At 40.5% G+C, this 22,888-nt stretch overlaps 10 protein-coding genes across 10 annotated transcripts; 6 read left to right on the forward strand and 4 right to left on the reverse strand.

Annotated features, from left to right (window-relative positions):
* Positions 1 to 214: 214 nt before the first annotated feature.
* Positions 215 to 2,174, reverse strand: FMP27_2 (Protein SABRE; the record flags this gene model as incomplete). Its single annotated transcript, XM_064831007.1, has 4 exons — positions 215 to 1,023; positions 1,094 to 1,464; positions 1,521 to 1,653; positions 1,748 to 2,174. 4 exons carry the CDS (start codon positions 2,172 to 2,174, stop codon positions 215 to 217), a joined length of 1,740 nt encoding a protein of 579 aa, XP_064679920.1.
* Positions 2,175 to 4,388: 2,214 nt separating this feature from the next.
* ATC70_011823 (uncharacterized protein) lies at positions 4,389 to 6,783 on the forward strand (the record flags this gene model as incomplete). Its single annotated transcript, XM_064831008.1, has 7 exons — positions 4,389 to 4,527; positions 4,594 to 4,824; positions 4,882 to 5,145; positions 5,201 to 5,418; positions 5,479 to 5,572; positions 5,631 to 6,226; positions 6,289 to 6,783. The coding sequence occupies 7 exons, from the start codon at positions 4,389 to 4,391 to the stop codon at positions 6,781 to 6,783; spliced, it is 2,037 nt and encodes a 678-aa protein (XP_064679921.1).
* A 107-nt stretch (positions 6,784 to 6,890) lies between these two features.
* On the reverse strand, positions 6,891 to 7,901 carry ATC70_011824 (uncharacterized protein; the record flags this gene model as incomplete). The annotated part of the gene is made up of 1 exon (XM_064831009.1): positions 6,891 to 7,901. One exon carries the CDS (start codon positions 7,899 to 7,901, stop codon positions 6,891 to 6,893), a length of 1,011 nt encoding a protein of 336 aa, XP_064679922.1.
* A 939-nt stretch (positions 7,902 to 8,840) lies between these two features.
* On the forward strand, positions 8,841 to 10,232 carry ATC70_011825 (uncharacterized protein; the record flags this gene model as incomplete). The annotated part of the gene is made up of 6 exons (XM_064831010.1): positions 8,841 to 9,067; positions 9,135 to 9,216; positions 9,297 to 9,422; positions 9,488 to 9,611; positions 9,692 to 9,919; positions 9,985 to 10,232. 6 exons carry the CDS (start codon positions 8,841 to 8,843, stop codon positions 10,230 to 10,232), a joined length of 1,035 nt encoding a protein of 344 aa, XP_064679923.1.
* Positions 10,233 to 10,526: 294 nt separating this feature from the next.
* ATC70_011826 (uncharacterized protein) lies at positions 10,527 to 12,414 on the reverse strand (the record flags this gene model as incomplete). Its single annotated transcript, XM_064831011.1, has 3 exons — positions 10,527 to 11,957; positions 12,045 to 12,161; positions 12,217 to 12,414. The coding sequence occupies 3 exons, from the start codon at positions 12,412 to 12,414 to the stop codon at positions 10,527 to 10,529; spliced, it is 1,746 nt and encodes a 581-aa protein (XP_064679924.1).
* A 2,119-nt stretch (positions 12,415 to 14,533) lies between these two features.
* PAN3_2 (PAB-dependent poly(A)-specific ribonuclease subunit 3) lies at positions 14,534 to 15,124 on the forward strand (the record flags this gene model as incomplete). The annotated part of the gene is made up of 1 exon (XM_064831012.1): positions 14,534 to 15,124. One exon carries the CDS (start codon positions 14,534 to 14,536, stop codon positions 15,122 to 15,124), a length of 591 nt encoding a protein of 196 aa, XP_064679925.1.
* A 33-nt stretch (positions 15,125 to 15,157) lies between these two features.
* ATC70_011828 (uncharacterized protein) lies at positions 15,158 to 15,763 on the forward strand (the record flags this gene model as incomplete). Its single annotated transcript, XM_064831013.1, has 2 exons — positions 15,158 to 15,370; positions 15,521 to 15,763. 2 exons carry the CDS (start codon positions 15,158 to 15,160, stop codon positions 15,761 to 15,763), a joined length of 456 nt encoding a protein of 151 aa, XP_064679926.1.
* Positions 15,764 to 15,812: 49 nt separating this feature from the next.
* RAB18 (Ras- protein Rab-18) lies at positions 15,813 to 17,539 on the forward strand (the record flags this gene model as incomplete). Its single annotated transcript, XM_064831014.1, has 4 exons — positions 15,813 to 15,978; positions 16,039 to 16,283; positions 16,529 to 17,354; positions 17,412 to 17,539. The coding sequence occupies 4 exons, from the start codon at positions 15,813 to 15,815 to the stop codon at positions 17,537 to 17,539; spliced, it is 1,365 nt and encodes a 454-aa protein (XP_064679927.1).
* Positions 17,540 to 18,962: 1,423 nt separating this feature from the next.
* ATC70_011830 (uncharacterized protein) lies at positions 18,963 to 19,967 on the forward strand (the record flags this gene model as incomplete). Its single annotated transcript, XM_064831015.1, has 5 exons — positions 18,963 to 18,998; positions 19,064 to 19,109; positions 19,171 to 19,253; positions 19,327 to 19,759; positions 19,822 to 19,967. 5 exons carry the CDS (start codon positions 18,963 to 18,965, stop codon positions 19,965 to 19,967), a joined length of 744 nt encoding a protein of 247 aa, XP_064679928.1.
* Positions 19,968 to 20,083: 116 nt separating this feature from the next.
* ATC70_011831 (uncharacterized protein) lies at positions 20,084 to 21,717 on the reverse strand (the record flags this gene model as incomplete). The annotated part of the gene is made up of 2 exons (XM_064831016.1): positions 20,084 to 21,405; positions 21,465 to 21,717. 2 exons carry the CDS (start codon positions 21,715 to 21,717, stop codon positions 20,084 to 20,086), a joined length of 1,575 nt encoding a protein of 524 aa, XP_064679929.1.
* Positions 21,718 to 22,888: the final 1,171 nt, after the last annotated feature.

Consider the following 22,888-nt stretch of genomic DNA (forward strand, 5'->3'; position numbering starts at 1 on the left):
AACCTTGTAAGACCTAATACCCACTGCATTGGTTTATACGAAATTTTATTACTACAATGCTGTTTGACAAAGAAAAAAAAAAAAAAAAAAAAAGTAGAATTATGTATGTATTTTGCTTGTGTGCCAGGGTTGTGCTTGTGAATGTGTATATATATATATATATATATTATGCATGGTTGAATATAAATGATGATGATAGGGTAAAATAAAATGTTTAATCTTTGGTAGAATGCTCAACTTTAACTCTTCGTGTTGCTCGAATGCCAGGTGAGGTAGGAGATAATATAGATGGTCTTCTCTTGATTGCGCTTGGCTCAATGGAAAGGGATGATTTTCTCTTCTTGCTGATCAAGGCATCTTCTTTCTCTTTTTGTTGAAACACAACAGCAGTAGGAGTTTCTGGAGAAAACCAAGACGAAGGTGTGGTAGAACCTGCACTACCGGTTCTTGCAACAGGAGGAGGGGGAGGCAGAGGATGAGACATGTCTGTGCTGCTGTTATTATTGTTGTTGCTGTTATTAGTGGTATTAGTTGTAGTAGTAGAAGCAAGTAAGCTTGCTGATTTGGTAAAAGGAGAAGACCCAATATTAGCCAGAGATGGATAGGCCATCTTGTCGCTATTGAATCTACCATTGTTGCAATCAAATGTATAAGATGTTGGTGTTGTCACAGACGAGTTTTTGCTTGCTTCATCCTCATGATGCTGTTGTAATGATGGATAGAGTAGAGAGTGGTGACTAGATACACTACTAAAGCTACCTCTGTTATCGGTATGATTGTTGTTACTAAATTGACGATGATAGTAATCATAAGGATTGCTGTTGTTGTTGTTGTTGTTGTTGTTGTTGCTACTATTGCCTTGACTTTGATTCAGTAAATACAAATCATTCTCTTCTTGGCGGTGCTCCTGTTGCTGGAAGGGGTGGCGTTGTTGATGATATGAAGGATGTTGAAGGTGACTTGATCTAGGAACAGGGCTATTATTGGCCAAACTCAAATCAGGTAAACTTGCTCTGTGTAAGGCTAAGATGTTGAAAAACTTGTATAAATACACACAATGATCAGCACCTTCAAATTTTGGGTTTGGAATTACCTGTTTGTTGTTGTTGAGGGTGGTGATGATCATCGTAATGAGAAGATGGGAAAGAGGCACTATTGTAAGAAGGTCTATCCCAATTAGGAATACCGGCTGGCGAAGCACCACCACTGTGGTTGTACTCATCGGAACGATTGAGCGCTGGCAAAGGGGATGATACCATGTTACACTTGTTGACAGCAGCAGCAACCACAGCAGCATTGACATTGACATTGGCGGAAGGCATCATTTCATTTGAATCAAGTTGTGCTGCTCCACCAATAGGGGGGCTACATAGGTAAATCGAAGGTTCATCTGCAAATAAAGGGAACAAGACATCCAAGATTTTAAATTTGGCAGCTAGTTCTCTTGCTCTCTCAAAAGGGATCCTAATGTCATGATTTCATCAGAGAACAGCGAGCCATATAAGTCTAGTTGAGCTTACCAAACACCTTTCAGATGCATTGCTCCTACTTTGACTACAACACGGCCTTTTTCATTTTTTAGAATACCATCACGCTTGCCTCGTGACATACCAACGACATTGAGTAACTTTGTGCCATTAATCATATCATTATCTAATATTATACAACAACAACAACAACAAAAAGGTTAAATTAAAATCTGATTAGCATAAACAAATATATATATATATATAAACAACTGACTTACCTTGTCTACGAGCAACACAAATACCCTTTGCATCTACCTGAAAGCAGTTTGTACCCTCATCTTCCCAAACATTGGTAGTAATCTTGGGTCTAGGAGATGAAATCACCACATTGTTATTGCTGCTGTAGCCGCCATAGGGCGATGAAGATGGAAATGGATGTGAGCCAGCAGAGGCATGTTGATGATGATAATGATGGTGTGGGTGGTGTGGGTGATGGTAATAATCAAATGTGGAATCCGCATGATGATCATCTACCATGGGAGGCATTACGTTGAATGGTCTATCAAATGAATGACTCGCGTGATACATGTTGGGCTGAGGGGTATGGTGTTGATGATGATGTTGTGGCTGCTGTTGATGGTAGTCATTAGCATGGGTGGCAGGAGGCAAGTAGTTGTAAGGTGGGCTTTGATAAAGATTATCCATGGTGAAAGGGGAAGAAAAGATGCACAAAGAAAGTAAAGAGAAACAGAAGGAAAAGAAATGAAATACAAGAGGGGGTTATATAGATCGTTTCAAATAATCTTGTATCTATTTTTTTGTATAGTATATGTATATATATATATATTTATACGAACCAACGTTTAGTATACGATGATGGTGGCGATCACGATGATTGGTTTAGATCAAGGGGAAACTATAGTGAGTAGAGAGAGAGAGAGAGAGAGAGAGAAGGCAGATCAAAAAACTGTCATAGATGAAAGAGAGTGAAAGAGAGTAAAGAAGGACTGAGCAGCCAAAATACACACACACACACACACACACACACACACACACACACACACACACACACACACACACACACACATACATACACTTTACTAACCTGCTGTTTTATTTATCACAAGATATATACACTTATCCCTTTTGGCGCTTTCTTTTCTCTCTTTGCTACTCCTTTATTTTAACCGCCCAGTCTCTATAAACTGACAACAATTCTCGTAAGGAGTAAAAAGAAAAAAAAAAAAAAAACAGAACAAACTCTAATTATTAATGATATCGTTCTTTGCGACCTAAAAAAAAAAAAAAACAATCCCTTGGTGTGTTTTGGTATCTATCATCCCCTTGATTTATAAATATATATATATGTCTTAATTTGTTATGCTACGGAATCAGCAGAAAAACAAACAAACAAACAGGACCAACAACAACAACAACAACAACAGCAGCAACAACTGAATTACAAGCAAGTCAAATTGACTCTTTCTTCAGGTGATCCATCATCTACATGTATAAATATAGCATCTTGTAAAGAAATATCTCTCTTGCTTGCTCTCTCTCTTTCAGCTCCTGTAGAGACATTTGGTCTTGTTTTTAATATTTCATGTAAATACTATTAAACCAAGATAAACCTGGTATTGTGTGTGTGTGTGTGTGTGTATGAATTTGCAGATCCCTTCCCTTGGAAAATCAGAAAAAGACGGATGGCTCTTGTTCTTGTTTACCCGTTTATATCCTTGGCGACCCAAAACAAATAAAGAGTCAAGTTGATTGAGATTCTTTATAGATTTCAATTTCAATATATACAAAATAGAGAAGGAGGATGGGGAAGAGGAGTAAAAAACAGGTAGAAAGAACAGACGGAAGCCAGGATAAACAATCTACCATGTTTGATTGTCTATAGCCTCCACAATCAATCATCATAGTGTTCTCATGGTCTTACTTGCCATTTGATCTATATCATGTAATGCATTCATGTTGTCAATATTAGCTAATGAAATGGGATACATTTGAAATACACAGGCTGTGTCATTTGTGTGATACCCAAGTCAACCGAATCACCTGTTTTTCGTTTATAAACATTTCGTTATTTAGCCACTGGTCTAAACTCAAATGCGTGTCTGTTCAGAAGAGTCAAGAAATGATACTATTTTTATTTGTTCTCTTTTGCTTTTTTTTTTTTTTTTTTTTTTTTTTTTTTTTCGTAGCAATAAAATGATACGAAATGCAATGATCATCTTTGTTTGAATATGTAACTAAAGTCGTACAATCATTCATGTAGGGTTCAATCGTCTAGGTTTCTTCTGATGTGTATACTTTTGTCCAGATATACAGTAGTAGTAGTAGTACTCCTTAGAACGCTCTTGTGAAAGTTATTCGGCCAGTTCACCTTTCAATTCACGTGCGATCATAGGAATCAAATGATAGTTTATTTCTATATGATCTGCTTTCTCCACTTCCATCACATGGATCTGAAATGTACGCTTCCGATGCTTTTATCCAAATGTCGATTTTTTCATCAAAAGATGGCCTGTAGATAGTTACTGACACTTTGGTCTGCATTGTGGAGCAAATGCTGAAGGCTCTTGACTATAGAATATTTGAAAAGTAACAACCACAACAGCTCAAAAAAAAATATGCTATTCAAAATGCGGCCATCTCGCCTTTGCTCTCTTTCACAGCTCTGACCTGTGCCTGGATGCTACCAAACCTAGATCTTTCAAGTGTGCCCTGAATTTCTCAATTCTCAACCACAATGTGCACCATGGTACAGCCAATCATAAGCGACGTGTATTAATTTCATTTCAAACACAGGACATTAATTACTTTTTTTTTCTTTCCTCTCTTCCTCTTTCTTTCTTGTTTTTTTTTTCACAAGGCGAAAAGCTCTTTAGAGATCTCTTTCTATCTACTACTTCAATGACAATTAACGCACCTACAAGTGCTGCTGGACAACAGCAAGGAACTCAAACTGTTGAAAAAGATGAAATTTGGTCTACCATCTTGACAGGTGTTGCTTCATCAAAAATGGTGCCCACGAAAAAGCTACTTGTATTGGGTAAGTTGTGTCTATTCTTATGTTCAAAGGAAGCTTTCAGCTGTATTCACACAAGTGATATCAAAGGCGATCCTGGTAGTGGCAAATCAACTTTAATTCATTATCTGAAAAATGATCCTGGACCGCAAGTCATCAAAAACGATAATGATGAACCAGCAACAGCAGCATCAGCAACGTTTGGCATTAGCAGTAGCCATAATTACACTCCACTGCCTATTGACAATCTCGACGACGATGCTACAAACACATTGGCTTTGGGATACAACTTTATCGATGTGCAAGATGAAGACAATGAAGGTAAATGTGCTTTCTCTCTCTTTGATGACAACAGCTTCAATTAATTCGAGCTACCAGCTATTGCTCGCTTGGGTGTCTATCAGTTGGGTCTTTCAGCTGTGGAATATATGCCCTTGTTGAAATTTGCACTAGGCGCTGATACATTGGCTGATTCAGCTGTAATCATTGTGCTGGATTGGACGCGTCCTTGGGAATTTCTAGAGACATTTCAACGATGGATCGACGTATTGCAACACCGTATGGACGAGATTTGCAAAGAAGGAAGTGCTGGGGAGTCATGGAGTCGAGGAAAAGCTGTAGTGGATGATCTTCGGGAAAAAGGTATACACATGGACAGTGAATTGGAATGCATGGGTAGACTCACATTGTTCTCTAGTTGAGCATTATCTCCAAACCTACACAGAGCCTGTACCTTTAAACACATTCAGCAATATGGCTGCATCCACATCAACTGGATCCGTACCTTCAACACCCACTACATTTGTCACTCCATTAGTCACTACCACTACTTCTGCAGATCAAGTTACCTTGCCCTTGACACAAGGTACTTTGACCAATAACTTGGGTATCCCTATCTTTGTCGTTTGTTGCAAGGTAAGTGTCTGGAGTGCCTATTGAATGCCTCTCATTTTGCTCAACCTAACTGATGGGTAGAGTGATGCTCAAAACACACTGGAACAAACATTGGACTACAAAGACGAGCAGTTTGATTTCATTCAGCAGACACTACGATGTATTTGCATGAAATGTAAGTTGACAAACCCCCCCCCCTTCCATACACAAGCTAATGAACAACATGGTCATAGTTGGCGCTGCATTATTTTATACCTCGACGCTTCAACCCTATACCTTCCACAACTTACGTCAATATATCCTCCATCGATTATTAACAACAGCTACGAAATCATATCCGTTTAAATTAAAGGCACAAGTAGTCGAGCGAGATTCAGTACTTGTACCAGCAGGCTGGGACTCATGGGGCAAATTGCGTGTTCTGAGAGAAGGCTTTGATTGCGAAGCTGTACATCAAGGCTGGGATTCGGATATGGATGCTGTTACAGATAGACAACAACCAGGCGCCCATGGATGTCGTGGCAACTACGAGGAAGTGATTACCAACCCCAATTCAACAGAACAGCCCTTGACCAATGTGCCTCCCCCAGTGACCTGTGAAGACGAACAAGCATTTTTGGATAGACATTTTGAGACGTTACAACATGGCAGCGAATTGCCAGGTAGAAAAGGAACAGGTGCTACTTTAGCTACTGCAAATGCCACAACGAGACCGAGTGTCGTAGGTCCTTTGGGTGTGTCTTCTGCTTTGGACTTTGTACCTGATCACCGCAGTGGAGTCGCTGGCAGTAGACACAAGGATGTTTCTTCTCCTGATAGTAACATTAAGGTAACGTCGCTGGGCCCTTTGCGTGTATGATTCACTAGACTCATGTGGCACGATCAAAATAGCTCTCATCTAGCTCCAGTTCCACCACAACGAACACATCCTCTGTAGCAACAAAGTTATCCAGTTTGACATCTGGACTAGGCAGCGGCGTAGGTGGGTCAGGAGGAGCCATATCAACATCAGGATCCAATGCACCATTATCACCTATCGATACCAATAGTATGGCTTCTCCACTGGGAGGTGTCAATCAACCTGGAGTTGCAGGCGCTGCAGCAGCAGCAGGAGGAGGCCCGTCGCACGAAGTGCTGGCTAATTTTTTTCAATCTTTGTTGGTTAAAAAGACATCATCGTCATCTGGTGGTTCATCGCCTACTGCTACATCTCTACTAGGAGGGTCCAGCCTGAACGGCGGCTCTGCTGCAAGGGGAGGAGATGATGGTGATTCTTCTCTTCAATCTCCATCATCGACAGGTGCGTCTACGAGAAGACCCACGATTAGCAGAAAAGATGTTCACAAGGAACTTGATCGCATGCGACAATATGTGAATAAGCCCTAAAATTATACATTATCTCTCATCTTAATAAACCATCACTGTCAACATGAGATGTGTATTACTGGGAACCACAAGTGCCCCATGAATTGATGATGATTTATTCAGAGAATTTACTTTTTAAAGAATTGCTTGTGTTCAGGAACAGGTGTCAACAAAGTATCTTGCTCCAAAGCAGCAACCAAATTGTCCAACACCAGCTTCTCCATCTTGTACTGAGACCCATTGGTAAAAGTGCCAATGTGAGGCAACAAGACACAACGAGGATGAGCCAGCAAACCAGGAGAGATCTTGGGCTCTTCCTCAAACACATCCAAGCCGGCAGACAACACCTTGCCTCTTTCCAACGCATTGACAAGAGCCGCTTCGTTAATGACCTTACCGCGAGCCGTGTTGACAATAATAACGCCATCCTTCATCAAGGTGAATTCTCTGTAGTTGATTAAATGGGTTGTATTGGCATTCAAGGGACAATGCACAGAGATGATATCGGATGTCTTGAGCAATGTCTCGAAATCAACATATTCCATACCTTGCTCTAATTCAGGATCAAGACGGCTGCGGTTATGATACTGCACTTTGGCCAGATCGAATCCAGACATGCGTTTTGCCAAGGTACGGCCAATACCACCAGCTCCAAGGATACCCAACACTTTGCCCTGTGGGTCAACCCCCATACGTACACCGTTACGCCAGCGACCTTGGCGCAGATTCTCACTGGCAGCCAAGACATTTCTACAACAATTTAAGATCAAGATGGCAGCAATATCCGCGGTCGCGTCGTCCACAGCCATCGGTGTGTGAGACACCATGATCTTGCGATCTGCACACGCTTGGACATCAATGGAGTCATAACCAGCACCACAGTAGACAATGTATTTGAGAGCAGCAGGTAAATGAGACACAAGTTCAGCATCAAAGGGGCCTACCACGGATTGTGATTCAGGTGAGCGGTAGATGATAGGCACGTCCTTGTACTTTGTAGAACAATCTTCAATGAAGGCTTGACGTGATTTGGAAGTGTAGTATTCAATGGCATACTTTTTCTTTAAATCTTCATAGATGTCCGTTGCGAAATCGATGCAGCCTACAATAAGTGCTTGAGGAGGTGTAGAGGAGGACATGTTGTGTAATGTTAAATTAAAAGAGAAGGCTGAAAAAACTCCTCTCTATTTATGCGTTGCTTGAGCCATCTACTTGCTGTACCCGCAACAATGAGTAATCAGCTGCCGGGAGAAATAAATGCAGCGGTTTTCCCACTTAAGGTTTAGTTACAAGTACATCTTTGTAAATCAGCAGCAGTGGCAGTAATTTATCCACTTGAAAGGGCCATTCATTTTTAGACTTTATTATTGCTTTGACTTTTTGTCGTTTAAATGCCATCGATGTCAGGGTCTAAAGGTTACTAGAAATCAACTTGTTGTAAACTACCCAAGACAGAGATCTTTGCGCTTTTCTTCGCGACCAAAGCATTGCAGAGAGGAGCATCGGAGGAGTAAAATAGGCGAAACCTTGAAAGGCCAAATTGTGTGATCCCTGATGAACCTTAATCTCATGCAATCTATTAGTAAAGCTGGGAGATGTTGCACTAATTCTCCCGTTTATATGCTTAACGAAGGAACAGTGTCAGTATATTTAGTCTATTGGGAAAGCAGATCTATTAGTGGGGGGGGGGGGAGGAGGAGGAGGAGGAGGAGCATCCATAGCAACAGTAGTATATCAAGCATAAAATAAAACATGAGTGCACACATCTCCTACCGCAAAATTTGAAATAAATTTCAGCCAGCATTGGGTACATGGCCCATAACGCTCGACTCAGTATAGAAATCTCTCGGTAAAAGCACTTGGTTATTCAAACAAGACACAATTCAAATCTGCTGCCACTGATCATTATGCCAATGCTGATTTGTAAGGCTTCATAAAAAAAGTCATCGAGGAGTATTGATTGACCGACTTGAATATTGTTTTACTTTTTTTTTTTTTCTTTTTCACAAATTTTTTCTATTCTCTGTACATACTTTTGAAAGAGTGCGTTCCCTCTGTCGTCGTCATATAAAGAAAGAATGAGCAGCACTTCCCCTTTAGCGCCAAATACACCCAGCACACCATCTTCTTTGACAGCAATTACAACAGGCATATCATTCAAACGTCAATTCAAGCCTTATTTCACTAAAAGACAGTTGGCTACACTCGCCAGTTTGAAGAAATCTGGCACTTTGGCAGTGAAAGAGAACGCAGCACGACACACGTATTGTAAATTCATACAAGATGTTGGAAAGAAACTAGGCTTGTATGTGCTCAAGTGAAGCTTGAGATATGGATAGGGGATTAACGAGCCTTTTGTTATGTACCCATAGCCCACAAAAGACAATCAGCACCTCACAAGCACTCTACCATCGATTCTATTTGTATTATTCTATTCGTGATTACGCTCCTCAGGTAACAGCGGCGTATAACAGCACCTGGAGAAGGGATAGAAGAAGAAAAAAAAAAAAAACTGACATGCAACTGATGTGTAGGATGTTAGTGTCACATGTCTATTTGTCGCATCAAAGATTGAGGAAACAATCAAAAAGTTAAAGGACATCATTGTAGCAGTGCATAGTGTGAAATACCCTGACAAGAAAGAATTAGACCCAGAGCAGGTAAAGGACAGACAATGAGACGTTTGGACATACACAATTGACCTATCTGGACCTATTGAAAAAAGATATCCGATGAAAGAAGACGTAGAATCATCAATTACGAAAAGCTGTTGCTCGAGACACTAAGCTTTGATTTTCAACTGCGGCATCCTTATGAATATGTGATTAAATTCATAAAATGGATTCAAGGTGAGTAGCAAGTTGCTTATGACATGGATATAAAAAAAAAAAAAAGAGTGGATTATTGACGCAAAAAAAAAAAAAAATAGCCTTTCAGCCTACATTAGACAGCAAGAGATTAGCTCAAAAGGCCTATTCCTTGGCAGTAGATAGTTACAAAACACTCGTGTGCATAGAATATCCAGCTCATACAATCGCTGCTGGTTGTATATATTTGGCTTCTCGACTGTTGAAGGATGAGGATGAGTCATTTCAGGGCTTGTCGGCATCAGAGCCTTGGGATCAACACTTTTTATCACGCATGGAAGATATTGAAGGTAACGGCAAGTACATGCTCTTTAAAATGCCCCCCCCCCCCCTCCAACTCACTACATGTTGATAGACGTTTGCCAACAAATTTTGGACCTCTACATTGCCATCAATTATCGAGATGTAACACATTTAACAAAAATTAAGATTGCTTTGAACGAGCAGGCGCAATTGAGAGGACCTGACAATATTATGGATGATGTGACAAAGGAAGAAGTCAAGCTTCAAACATCAGATTGGGAATTTGATAGTGCCTCTAATCCATTAGACGTTGTAAATACAAATCAGCATACAGTATCCTATCATTTTTCAACCTGCTAAAATAAAAAATAGCATCATTTTAGATGGTACTGTAGATGATTGTAATCATGTCCTATGCAGCATCTTGGAAACAAATATCCAAGCGCTGAGAAGACTGTGCCCAAGGGGCAACATACGGTATCAATAATAACTGTAATTCAAGGGCATTTCACTTCTGTAAATCATGCATACTTGTAAATAGACTGCATGAAATTAAAAGAAATGAGTTTATTGATAGTATGAAGGAAAAGAAGAGTGAGAGCGAGAGATGATGAGATGGAAAAATAGAAGGGTATGTTGTAAAGAGAAATGCTATTAACGACGAAGAATCCAATCAGACCATGAAGTCTTGGATTCTTCTTGAGGTTGCTGGTGTTTACCTTCTTCTTGTTTAATCTGTTCATCGCCGTTGAGGCGAATCTTCATGTCTGCAGTTTCATCGCGAGATTGCTTCAAGAATGGCATGACATTGGTGCCACCTGTGCCTCGGACAACTTCAGCGTTGGATGCCAACTTTCTTGCGAGACCCAGTTGAGGAAACATTTGTGATACCTTGTCAGTCTTGGAGTTTTTGCGAATGCCAGGTTGTGTCTCTAGTTGTGTCTGAGGATAGAGATCGTTGTGGGTAGCAGCAGATTTAATTGGTGCAGCAACGGGGGTCTCTGTTTCAGGCTGCTCGTCTTGAGGCTGCTTCTTCTCAATAGCAAAACCACCATGAGGAATATTGGGTCCCTTGCGAGCTTGATTGACGATATACAAGGTGACGATTTGAACATGCTTGTCACGGAAGAGCTTGAGTTGATGAAGACACTCATTGTAGGCCTTGACAATTTCCAATTCTTCAGCAGTGATATTTCCGTTCTTGTCATTTTCTTCCAGTTGAAGAATATAAGGTCTAATGTTGGCTGCTTCCTCTAAATCCTCCAAGAATTCACGATGAGGTCGAGGCATGTACTTGCGCATGGCTCTCAAGAAAGTGTTGCGGTTGGTGCGCTTGAAGCGAGGAGGCGTACGGGGAGTTTCAGCACCATTGTGGATTTCATCTGCAGGGTTAGTGGCAGGCAGCTTTGTGTATCTGTCATTGGGTAAATCAGCAGCCTTGATGAAAGAAGGCTTCTCTCCTGTACGATGATGTTCCACACCAAATGCAACATCTAGTGCAGCAATCAAACTGCTTTGTGCAGCACTACCACCGGCATATCGTCTGTATTGGCTCAAAAGACGTTCAGCTTCATCCAAATGTGACATGTCTGCATATTCGTCAGTTTGAGCATTCCACAGTGCATCTACGCCTTCGTAGATCAAACCAAGAGGCAAACCTGCTTCGGCCATATTTTCCCAACCAGCTAAATAAGGGCGGATTTTCCAATAAAAGACATATGGGTCACACTTTTCATACATTCTTTTCAAGTCGTCATTCATGTTGGCCAGAGCCGTGCGAATTGTTTCCAAATTCAGCTTAAGGTCGTCGTATTTGCCTTGGTGGATGTTATCAATGGCATACGTAATTTGTGATAAACAAGGAGCACCTGAACTTTCAATGGCAGTGGTGATTAGGTAAAACCACGATTCATCCAAGGAGCCTGAATAAGTAGCCAATGCAGCGAGATTGCTCAAATCGATTGGTCCTTCCTTGTCCAGCAATCTGTAGTTCCAAAGCACAACAGCGGCGTGGCATACCACAGGACAGAGACCCAAGTGATCAGCGATGCCGGTCCAAGGAATAGCGAGGTTGGATGGGAGTGTCTAATGAGTATCGTGGGAAACAAGAATTAACAAATGTAGGAACTCAACTAAAAAGCTGTTATTTAATGTGTGTGTATGTGTGTGTACCTCTGAAGTTGTTTCGTGCTTTCCCCAGACATAACTATGAGACACCATGCAAAGAATTAAAAAGGCTCTTCTGTATTCTTGCACCGATTTCAGCTTGGTATAATCTAACAATGGCATCTATTTCGACAAGTTTAATATCCAATGGTGTCTTGGGAGATAGACCAAGCCCTACCTTGTGCACTTTCTCTCTCAATTTGCCGGCTAACAACAAGCCATTAAAGTCGTCCATCATATCCTCCCAAGGAGCAAAGTAAGGATCTAATAATCTGCGAAGTGGAGGTGTTGAGGGCAAGAAGCCTGTCTTGACGGAAATGTCATATTCTTCCAGTGGTCTCATTTTACCGAAATGTTGTTGCGATTGTTCTTGCATCTTTATGACTTGAGTGAGTTGAGAAGAAAATTAACAAAAAAAAAAAAAAAAAAAAAAAAAAGGGTAAAGAGAGCGATTTAATCAGCAATCATCTTTTTTTTTATACGATAATCTTAAATGGTCCTGTCGAATTCCATTGATCAACCCTCTCATCTCCAGCTTATAATGCTTCGAGTCATTTTAAAAGTCAGTCTACATCTCATCAGTTGAATGAAATGATTCAATTGCGCATGTTCCAAGAGATATATGGCTACATGGCCAAGGTCCCAGCAAGCATATGTTTGAGGCCGAGGTAAAATGATGGCACCATTCATGTAGAACCCAGTGCATCAGAGAGTATCGAACTGCTTGATTATACTATCTGGACTGATTTACACGTCATTTTTTTTTTTTTTTTAAATATCTGTGGAGAGACAACGTATAAACACCAGATGTAGATGAACAATAGGCATACGGAAGTTGGATTCTCCCGTAATTTCACCAGTTTCATATTCTCCATATTTGGTGCTCCCTGATAATAAATGGATCGATTCCCGCAAATGAAGAGAGGGGTAAGGAAGATGACTAATGCATTATAATTAGATTACATTTGATTTTTCATTTTGATAGTAAATCTGCTACATGATTGCTCTGTGAGAGACCAATGTGATAGTCTATCTACCCATGGTTTTATCATACCACCTTTTTTTTTTTTTTTTTTTTTTTTTTTTTTTTCTTGGTCGCTATTTCACTTTATCTCCATATCACCGTATTGTATGTGTTTGTATTTGCTGTGTAATACCACATCTTTTGCACGTTACCTAATCAGAATGACCAGAGAGCTTTCCAAATGATGTATATATTTCTCACGAAGAACATGACACTGTATGTGGCATCACATGTTGCTCGCTTGACAGAATTTTAGGCCTGTCGTTGTTTTTGCAATTCTATGGTAGAACTTTATATGTGTGAAAAGTTGCTTTATGTTTATCCAAGGTGGCACAATGTTTTCCCCAAATGCCGTGACATTTGACACTTGAATGATTCTCTCAAACTTGAACATGACATTCACCATATAAGGGAATAATATACTGTTTTTTTTGATGCTCTTTTTTTGTGATCTGACTCTGCTCTTAATCTAATCTTCATTGGTGTGTAATCCATGCTGCTACAAGGTAGAAGAATGTCGTTTTCGTAGCTGTTCGTTATAGCTGGCATCACACTCACAAACAGTGTTCAGCAGTAGCTGTAGGTATGATAGCTTTTTATTGCTTCAAGCATGTCATCCAAGCAATCGACGCCCGGAGTAAGAAATCAATGCTTGGCACATTGTGATTACCGGTGTAGGATAAAAAGGGTGGATAAAAAGTAAGGGTGGATCCGGATAATAGATAGACCGTGTGGGGGGAGGGTACGGGGCGTAGGTAGGGGTAGGGTGGATATGGTGTAGCTAGCAATGGGTGGATAGATTACATTGCATTATATGTACATCCCCGACAGGGCAGCGCAGTAAAAGTTTTTGACATGTAGGATCAGGCACTTCATTTTGTTCATCTACCTTATTATATTTCTTCAATACTTTAAGCAACATGGACAACTCAAGTTATGAAATGGAGTAAGATTTCTTCAATCAATTTCCTGACGAAACCGTTGAAGAAGTCCTTCCCGCTGTATTTGACCGCACCACCAATACATTCAGAATCAAAAGATTAAATATTGGATGGGCCTTGAAAAAAAGCCACAGCAAAGCTTACAACAAGTACAAACCAGTTGAAAAACTCGCTGAAGGTGAGAGCCTTTACGACAGAAAAATTCATAAAAAGTGCGCTGGTGCTTTGCGATGCCTCAGTCTGCAATGCAAAAGACCTGAATGGGTCAAGGATCAAAGACCTCCTGTTGACTGGAAAGACGAGCTTGGCTGCCTCAAAAAGTTTCAATGCCCATACTGTGAGGCGCCATTGAAATGGATCGACTGTGGTGTTGGTGCAACTTTCACCTTCCGTGTAGCTGATATTCGCAGAGAAGACAGAGGCAGTACAGTTACAATGTATCAAGAGATAACCGAGAAAAAAAACACACACACACTCTATCTACAACTCGCTTCATCTTGATAGACACGAAAAAAAAAGAGTTAAATGATATGGTGAAAGATAGGCCAAACATCACTGCTGCTGCTGCCATTGCTGGCATCGATCCATCTACTGGCGCCATCACGAAAAGCGTCAGAGAAATCAACAGTGTAATGGCAAATCATGGACGCACCAAGTATGAGATCCGCAAGTCGAATTTCCAACAAGATCTTTACTCTACCAAGGAAGATGTGGTAGCTGCCTTTGAAGATCTTGATGATAAGAAGTATCCAGGCTTCATGAATTCAGCACAGATTGTCCCTAGCAAGTTTTTTGTGAGCTTCTGTTCACCTGAAATGCTTCAGCGTAATCTCCCTTTCGCAGATCAACCGATCATAACAGATGTCACTTTCAAGGCTGTCCCAAAGGGCTATTATCTATGCTCAAGTGTCATCTGTATCGAGCAACTCCGGAAGCATGTCGTCTTTTATCAAGCGATAATCAAAAGCAACACTACACATGTTTTCAAAGAATACTGTGTTGCTTTGTTTAGAAAATTTGTTGTCAAATTGGAGAAGTTTTTGGGAGTCATTATGGACTTTTCAGCTGCCCAACGCGAAGGTTTCATACTAGCCCTCAGGGATAACTTTGGTGTCAAGTAGCACAATGCATTACCTTTTTTAAAAGGGTGTTATATGCATTGGATGCAATCAGTCAAGCGCATGTCCAACAACCACCAAGTTGTCAAGCCAGATGAGATTGATAATACCTTCTTGAAGCTAGTCCATCGGTTCCGTACCACAAGAAACAGTATCGAATTCTTTCGAACTGGTAAGGAGCTTTTGACCTTCTTTCCCAACTGTAAAAAGTGGTTACAGTGGTGGCTCCAACCTGGTGTCTCAAGTATGGTATTCAGATGCAAGTCTTTGATGAAGGACGACTTGAGGCAACACAAGAGCCGCACATCCAATGCAATTGAGGCGTTCCATAGTGCCTTGTACAAGTTGATGCCAGAAAAAAGACAACCCGTTTCGACAAGCTTAAGACTTTTGTTGTAGGTCGCCAAGCGTGATGGAATGATGTTGATGGATTTTTATGACCACAATATCCGACCACATTACGGAAACAAGCCCAAGAAGCCGACAAAAAAGTATGCAACTCTGTATGAAATTAATGACGGCCGTGCGCCAGATAACAACACGGCACTCTTTGGCACCAAGAAGAGAAAACAAGAAGTGGTGCTCATTAGCGATGCTGAGGAGGATGGCAAACGCAAGGCCAAGAAAGCGAAAACCCCGTGATGTTAGTTTGGATGCTGCCATAATTGAGCATCTGGATGAAACTGATGAAATGGAGAGGAACTGTCCCAAGATGGATGATTTCCCAGATGATGATATCAGTGATGAGAAACTGTTCCTTGAACTACTCTCAGACGACGAATACAAAAGCGATAAAGCAGAAAATGTATTTGATAGAACTGAGGACCTAGATGAAGGCATTAAGAATATGTTTGATGGTAAGGATACTTGCAATAGTTTCTAATTGCTGTGGCTGTAACGTATCATTGATATTTTAGACCTTGGAATTCCTGTTGAAGATGTTGTCGGCTCAGATGAAGAATTGAAAGTGTCCGTTATTGATCTTGTATCATCTTCCTCTTTCTCTTCTTCTTCTTCATCATCATTAATGAAGACCAAATGCAAGCCCACATCAGTTTTACAACACAAGTCTGAGCCTACCTCATCCAAAATGAGAGCACTATCCGATTCTGATTTTCGTTGCCTTCGCCTCCTTCGAACTCACCCTTTCCTGCAAGTGATGGTACACGTATTGATCTTACAATTCAAGGCATTCAAAAATCCATATCTGATACAGTAATTGATCTTTGCTCTCCCCCCAATGCCCCATGAGACTTCGACATGAGTAGCAATCGAACCTGATACAAGCGATGCGACCAGGATGACAAGTGAGGCTCCACTTAAAAATGATTTACCTGCCACTGCCGGCTTCTTGGTACCACAAAAAAAAGGGCATCTCTTCTTCAAAAATATCAATGGCTCGTAAAGGATTACGAAAATAACGATCCAGGCAAATACTCGACTTTACCTGTTCCTACGTACATTTTCCCCAACCAAAGTAGTTCTTGTGTTATCGATGCATCTTTTGAGCTCCTGCTCAATGCCGTTCTTCCGTTTGTGGATATGTCTTTCGCTGATCAAAGCAATGTCTATGATAGTCTTCTTGTCAATGCTTATGAGTCTTATTCCCAGCAGTCTCATTTTGGTATTCGTGCAGCTACCCTTACAGTAAGACAGTTTGTCTGGAATATGACAGAATACAAGATTGTCTCTGGTGCTCCCCGAATGGTCAAGACATTCCCAAAAGGCCATGAAGGTGATACCCACGATTTGGCGAGCAATATACTACAGCGTTTGTCGGGTGCCTTTGCAAGCAAGATTTGTACATTTCCGTCGTTGCAGTGTGAAAGAAAAGTGTCTTGCTCTGTAGAAAAAGCGCATGCGTATGCTAGAGATGCCTTTTTTGAGTTTATCTACATGATTCCAACCACTATCGTCGAGGAATTGAGAGACTGTCGTGGATTTATCAATGAAGCGGCACTGGACGTGAAATTCAATGACTTGTTCAGAGAGAAGGTGCTCAAAGAACATCAGAAAGGAAAGTGTAACTTTCCAGGGTGTGATGGAGTTTCGACATCACTCAAAGTACTACCTCAAGATGATCAGTTTCCCGAGTTCCTGTTCATACAAGAGGGTGCAAACTTTGTCCCTGGACGAACAGCAGGAGACAATGTTTACCTGTCTACGTATATCCACATATCACAGAATTTAAAATACAAATTGCACGGTAGAGTCTACTCGACTTGCTATGATGGTAGGCATTTTTATACAAGATGCTATAAGACAATTGGTGGAATTGTATACCTCGTAGATATTGACAATTGGAAACAGCAGCAAATGAAGGTGCTCACCTCAGATATAGACGTGGCAGAGCGTCTTTTGAAAGATATCTCTAACACGGTGTATGCATGTTATCGTATTTGCCAGATCAGAAAATAGATCTGCATGAATAAAAGCTAAAATTTGACACTCATTTCACGTATTTTGTACCCCTTACACCATATCCACCCATTGCTAGCTACACCATATCCACCCTACCCCTACCTACGCCCCGTACCCCCCACGGTCTATCTATTATCCGGATCCACCCTTACTTTTTATCCACCCTTTTTATCCTACACCGTTCCAGATTTTCCAAATCTTGATAATTTTCGACTCGATCGAACTATTTTAGCAGATTCGACTAAGTAAAACATGATGGTCATCCTATGCTCCTTTAAGTTTTCCTGGAGTACTTTTCAAGGCGCATCCTACGGCACAAAGTAAGATAGTTGCTTTGAATAAACTTATTGAGTAATTTACGAAAATATGAAAAGAGGTTTCTGGCCAAAAAGTCGAAATTTGACATATCAAAGTCCTACAAAGATGATTTCTGGGGTTACGTTGGATTGATAGAAACATTTTGATTCAAGATATATACCGTAATAAAAGTCTTCATTTTCGAGGTGAAAAATGCGATTGTTTGATTTTCGATGAAAACCATGAGGGGTACCTTATGCTTTTTGGTCGATTTTTGGCCATGTTTTTTTTTTGGGTCCCCAAAAAGTTGAGCAAAAAGTGTCAGAAAGTTAGTGCTAGATGAAAGCAATTGTTTGGGACTATTCTGACGATTTAAAACGGCTTTCAACGCGAAAACACACGACTCAATTAAACTGTATTTTGCGTTCTTTTGACAAGAGGAAACGCAGATAAGCTGCCTGCCTGTATATGATCAGCTCTTATTCAGATAGACGTGGAGCATTGTAGAAAAGTCAGATCTACGCCTAAAAAGCGTTCATGGAGGGTTATCACATAATGGTAAAAAGATAGAAATGAAAATGTATATACTCTGATAGAATGTTCTCCGTCGTTTGATGCAAGCAGCTCATGATTATAAACCAATGCACTGGATATGGTACATGCTACGGAAGTTTACAGCATGAGTCGCATAGTATGCACCATATTCTGTTATACGGAGAGTTTTTTTCATGCAAAATACCCAAGCGACCACTTGCAGCATTTTGATAATAGGCCAATGCGCAACATAATTTGGCCATGTTTCTGGGCGACTGCCATTAATTACAATGGACATATTTCTTTATGAGCAGCAGAACAGTACTGATAGATGTTATCTAATTGCACTTTCTATCTCAAAAGATGTTTTGCCCTAAACTGACTACAGCTAGTAGCTGGGACACAAGAAAACTCGAGGAACACTGCACTGATTCTGCTTACTGTTTGTTACTATGTTGATGAGTGCACTTTTCAGAACAATCGTGGCATGGATATTCTGTTTTTCCACTGTTACACATTGAGCATTATTCCCCCCTACGTTTGTCTTGTCTCTTTATTTTTCTACTCTCTTCCTCCTCTCCTTTTGATCATGATAAACAATTTGGAGAAAAACACGGTAGTAGTGGTAAATTGAACAATCCTTGGGAATCCCTTGTAAGCACAACCGAATTCACAAGTCAATGACGCCAGATACCCGCAAAGTACATTGCTTATTCTCATACAGTATGCGCCTACAGTAAGCCATATTCTGTCACTACTAGATTTACACGTAGCATTCATGATATAGAATAACATAGGCGCTTTTTTTGTTGCATTGATCGTTGGGTGCTATACTCATTATTACAAGATTGTTCAAAACGAATACTTTGGGTATCCTCAGGTACGTTGCATAAACACACAAAAGTACGTATTGGTTAAAGACGGATAACTGAAATGGGTTGGAAAAAAAAAAGGAATGGTTTCCTAGTGTCAGTGCAACAACAGGTGATAGATATCCTGCACGCGCTCTTTTCCAAATCTTGATTGCATTGACTTCAGGGCCTCGATTTGCTTTGGTAGGGTTATGGTATTATTACACTACAAAGTCCGTGCGTTCCAGTTCATTGGGATTTGGCAAGTTCTTGCTGGCAGTGGGTGTTGTTCGTACAGTGTCGTGTGGTGGTTGGGTTTATATCACATCAACGGATGACCATATGACACACGATGTTGCCATGGTGATTTACCTCTTGTGTACTTTACCATGGCAATTGGGTGTGTTGTATACCAGCCCCAGTGCAAATACGACTTTGGTCAAGAGGCGTAGATACCTTATCATGGCATTTTTTGGCACATTGCCACCCATGATCTATTTTTTCCTTCAACACAAAGTGCACCATATACCTGGAGGTAAATGAAATTTGTGATAGAAAAATGAATGATCCGACATCTCATATTCATCTCAAAACTAGCGTATACTATCTATGCATTTTTTGAGTGGTCATTGATCATCTATGATGTAGCTTTTGACTCGGTTACAGCGTTTGATTTTGACACATTTGAACTCAAAGTAACTCAACGTCCAGATAGCAAGCACATTGAAAAAGAAACTGCTTGAATACATATTGAGATGAATAATTTATTGCTTGAAAAAAAAAATTGATGTTATAAATAGTACAGAATTTTGAATAGGTGAAACAAATACAAGAATCTAGGGGGTATTATACGATTCATTTACAATCTGAATTGAAAGTCGAGACGGTTGGAACCAAGGTCTTTGGTAGTTTCATTGTAGGTTTTCTTTTCGTCTTCAGTCATGCTGTTCCATTTTTTGGCACGATACTTGTTTGTGAGAGCGTAGCGAGTGCGTTGGGCGAGAAAGAGTACCGCTGTAGCAGTTTGAAGAGCAATATTGATGTAGTTGCCTTGATGGTAGTGAGGAGCATCAGCAGTTTTGTAGATTTGAGAACCAGGTACGCCACAAATGTTAGCAGCGCCAATGACAGCACCCAAGGCCAGTGTACGTTTACCAATAGGGGCTAGATTGGAGGACATCCAAGCAATTTGCATACCATGCCACGAAGGAGCAGAAGCAGTAAAGAGAGCAGCACCGTAAAGACTCCATTTTCCAGAGTTATCAGGCAACACTTCCAGCACAACGAAGCCAATCAACATCCAAATAGTGCCAATGAGGGCATGAAGAGCTACATTACCATAGCGATCAGAGCTACGGGCAATGATGATGGAAAATATGAGACCAATGATATAAGAAGGAGCAGTGAGGAGATTACTATCAGTGACAGAGAAACCGGCAGTTCGAATCATGGTAGGCAAGTAGTTTTGAATGGGCGTCAAGGTCATCATCCCAACGAATGTAATGACCAAATGAGTCCACAGCTTGGTATCCACAACAGCAATCTTGACATCGGCCAAAGTGATCCTTTTGAATTGCTCCTTCTTTGTTAAATCATCACGGATGATGCGAGTAACAGCGATTTGTTTCTCTCTGTCAGTGAACCAGCCCGCTTTACCACGAAGGCCTCCAGATGTCTTGAGAGCATTTGCAGGCAAGTAAAAGAAGGCGATCGTACCCACAATATGAGTCATAATACCATCCAACAAAAAGAGCCATTTCCAGCCTTCCAGATTAGCAATACCGGCCATACGGAATACACCAAATGAAATCAAACCAGAGAAAGCAGAGGCAAAGGCTTGAATACCCCAAAACCAAGCAAGACGAGTTGCTAATTCAGTGGTCTTGTACCATCCAGTCAAGTAAGTAAGGCAAGCAGGAATGAAGCCGGCTTCTGTCACAGCAATGAAGATGCGAACTGCAACAAAACCGCTGAAATTATGAACCAAGGCATGTGCCCAGGTAACGATAGCCCATGAGTTCATCAAGATGGGGATCCATAGATGAGCACCAATACGCTTAACAATGGCATTTGAGGGAAGCGTAAACACGGTAAATATAAAAGAGTAAATGAGGATAGTTGTGTTGACACCGTCGTTTGTAAAGCCGAGAGAAACGGCCAAGTTGTCAGAAATGGCATTGGCTAACATGCATAATGAATATCGATGTGATGATGATGACAACAAGGTTGAGATGACTTACAGATATTAGTACGATCCATGTTCAAGACAAATGTCATGGCCAGCATAAACGTCATCAGCTTGAGGTCCAGTTTGTTGCGTACTTTTTGCTCTTCTTCAGGTGTCCATTCCAAATCCTCGTCGTAGCTATCAGCAGAGACACTCTCCATATCACTGTTCTGGTAGTAAGCCTTCTCCCCGTTACTGACAGCAAACACATCTTCGGTTGTTTTCACCACAGATTCTGTATCGTTTTTGGTTGATTTTTCAGTCATTTGATTATACAAAGGAGATATATATATATATATATATATATGTGTGTGTGTGTGTGTATAAGTATTGATAACAAAAGACAACAAAAGACAATGGGAAATCAAGCTCTTTATATATATATATACAAGACAGAGACAAGATGCATGCTCTTTTAGACATGTTGGACAATGCACAGAGAATAATCTAGTGATATGGCGTCTTTTTCGCTTCATGATGCCCTGCTTATACTCTAGAGCTACAACTTTACACCATCCAGAATTTGGATTGTGCAATAATTCACTTTTGACGCATAATTTTCGGAGTGTGTGGCATCATCTGCTGCATTGCAAACTCCATTGGCCTGCTTAGGACGTTGTAATACGAACTTTCAACCCTATTTTTCTCGTTATGGTTACTTTTTATTGCGCAATCCTTTGCTTTATTGAATGTTTAGACAATATTGCCTTGATATAAAAAAAAGCATGTCATGGTGCTGTATCGCATCTGAATTTATATAATTTGTATCAAAAAAAGAATCAATGCATCTTATACAAGACGTTTCTATCCAATTTACCTTAATTTGTCTTGATTCAGGTCTACCAAATGGTTGCCATTCCCGAGCCTTGTTGTTGCACACAAGTACCATAAGCAAATATGTGAGATTCCAAAAATGTCGAACTTGTTGTGTGGTAATAGAGTGAGATTTGGGCAGGATCTATTTAGATCTCTTACAGTTATTTGAATGTCAGTTGAACTGATGAATTGTTTGGATCTATAATGACATGATCTCTACTTCACAGCAAATGTTTAGACTGATAAAGAAAAAAACAAATAATGCGGGCGTCAATACTGAATGTAGATAGTGCATTCAAAGTGAGGGATGGCATATTCAATTCGCGTCTTTGAATCAAGTACTCTTGTGATGTAGAAAGTGCCTTACGCAAGGCTCGCAATCAATCATTTATTTACCTCCCATGCCATAAATAAAAAGGAGCAATGGTGATACTCATCAAAATTTCCAGATAATCTAAACAGCTAGATTTTTGGATTACAATGTACGATACACTGTACACAGGCTGAATCACCTATTTGGTCAAGTGCACAAAACTTGCTCTTTTTCAGCATCATTGATCTCTTCAACAGCTTCTACAACGGCAGATTCTTTTGAAACGTCTTTTAAAAGGAGAACTTGAT

Source organism: Mucor velutinosus (genome assembly GCF_035048745.1).
Source record: "Mucor velutinosus strain NIH1002 chromosome Unknown tig00001566, whole genome shotgun sequence".
In the NCBI taxonomy this organism is placed as follows: domain Eukaryota; kingdom Fungi; phylum Mucoromycota; class Mucoromycetes; order Mucorales; family Mucoraceae; genus Mucor; species Mucor velutinosus.